Source organism: Penaeus monodon, chromosome 31 (genome assembly GCF_015228065.2).
Source record: "Penaeus monodon isolate SGIC_2016 chromosome 31, NSTDA_Pmon_1, whole genome shotgun sequence".
Taxonomy (NCBI): Eukaryota; Metazoa; Arthropoda; class Malacostraca; order Decapoda; family Penaeidae; genus Penaeus; species Penaeus monodon.
Window position 1 is genome coordinate 4,481,133 of NC_051416.1, and position 1,142 is coordinate 4,482,274.

At 31.9% G+C, this 1,142-nt stretch overlaps 1 protein-coding gene across 3 annotated transcripts in view; it reads left to right on the plus strand.

Annotated features, from left to right (window-relative positions):
* LOC119593009 (protein white-like) overlaps positions 1-1,142 on the plus strand; it is a gene marked incomplete at its 3' end in the record, with an annotated part of 10,442 nt that overhangs the window by 6,786 nt on the left and 2,514 nt on the right. For all 3 annotated transcript variants that reach the window (XM_037941901.1, XM_037941902.1, XM_037941900.1), the window contains 2 exon segments: positions 57-243; positions 978-1,121. In XM_037941901.1, the coding sequence (XP_037797829.1) occupies positions 57-243; positions 978-1,121 (331 nt within the window).

The following is a 1,142-nucleotide window of genomic DNA, read 5'->3' on the forward strand; positions in this document are numbered from 1 at the left end:
GACTTTCTCCATTCTTTCTCGATTTTAAATGCCTCTCTTGCCCCCCCCCCCCCCAGCATAGACCTGCATTGCCCGAAGCAGTACAATCCCGCGGACCATTTCATCGACCAGCTCTCCGTGCAGCCCGGCAAGGAGCTGAAATGTCGACAGAAAATCGACCTGATCTGCGATGCCTTTCGGTCGAGCTGCTTTAGCGGGGAGGTCAAAGCGGGGGTCATGGCCAATGAACAGCCGAGTGATGTTGTGAGTAAATGACGATTCTCTTTTTTTTCTTTAAATTTTAGTTTTGAATTTGTGTTTAATTTTGTTTTTCATTTCTGTTTTTTTCATTATTTTTTCCCCCAATTTTTTTCCATTTCTATTTTTTATATATTTTTTTCATTTCTGTTTTTTTCTATTTTTTCATTTCTATTTCTTTTTTTCATTTCGATTTTTTTTCTCTCTAGTTATTCTGTTTTATTTGGCTATTTTTTTTTTTTTCATTTTGTTTTATTTTTACTAATTTTATTTTATTTCGTTTATTTATTTTAATTTAATTAAATATTCTATATTTTATTTTATTTATTCATTTATGTCTGTTTTCTTTTCTTTGTTTACTTTTATTTTATTTTACTTATTCTCATTTTGTTTTAGTTATCAATTTTTTATTTTATTTTAATTATCTATTATTTTTCATTCATTATTATTTTTTTCTTTTAAAGACGTAAAAAATCGTAAGAAAAATCAAACGTATTTTGTTCTTGATACAAGTCATCATAATCTTCTTTCTTTTTTTTTTCTTTTTTTTTTCTTCGTTTTATTATTTGTTTATTTTTTTCGTAATTTTCTTATTTATTTATTTTTCCCCTAATTTTCTTATTTTTCCTCTCTTTATTTTCGTTCTCCCTTTCTCCTTCTCAGACTCACCCAAAGGAAAATCCGGATGACGAGAGATCTCCCTTTTTTCATTATTTTCACTCTCCCTTTTTCCTTCTCAGACTTACCAAAAGGAAAATCCGAATGACGAGAGGTCTCCCTATAAAGCCTCCTGGTGCAAGCAGTTCCGAGCCGTCAGTTGGAGGTCTTGGCTTGAGGTTGTGAGAGAACCGTTTCTGATCAGGGTCCGCTTCTTGCAGATTATGGTAAGGCTGTTTCATTTTGGT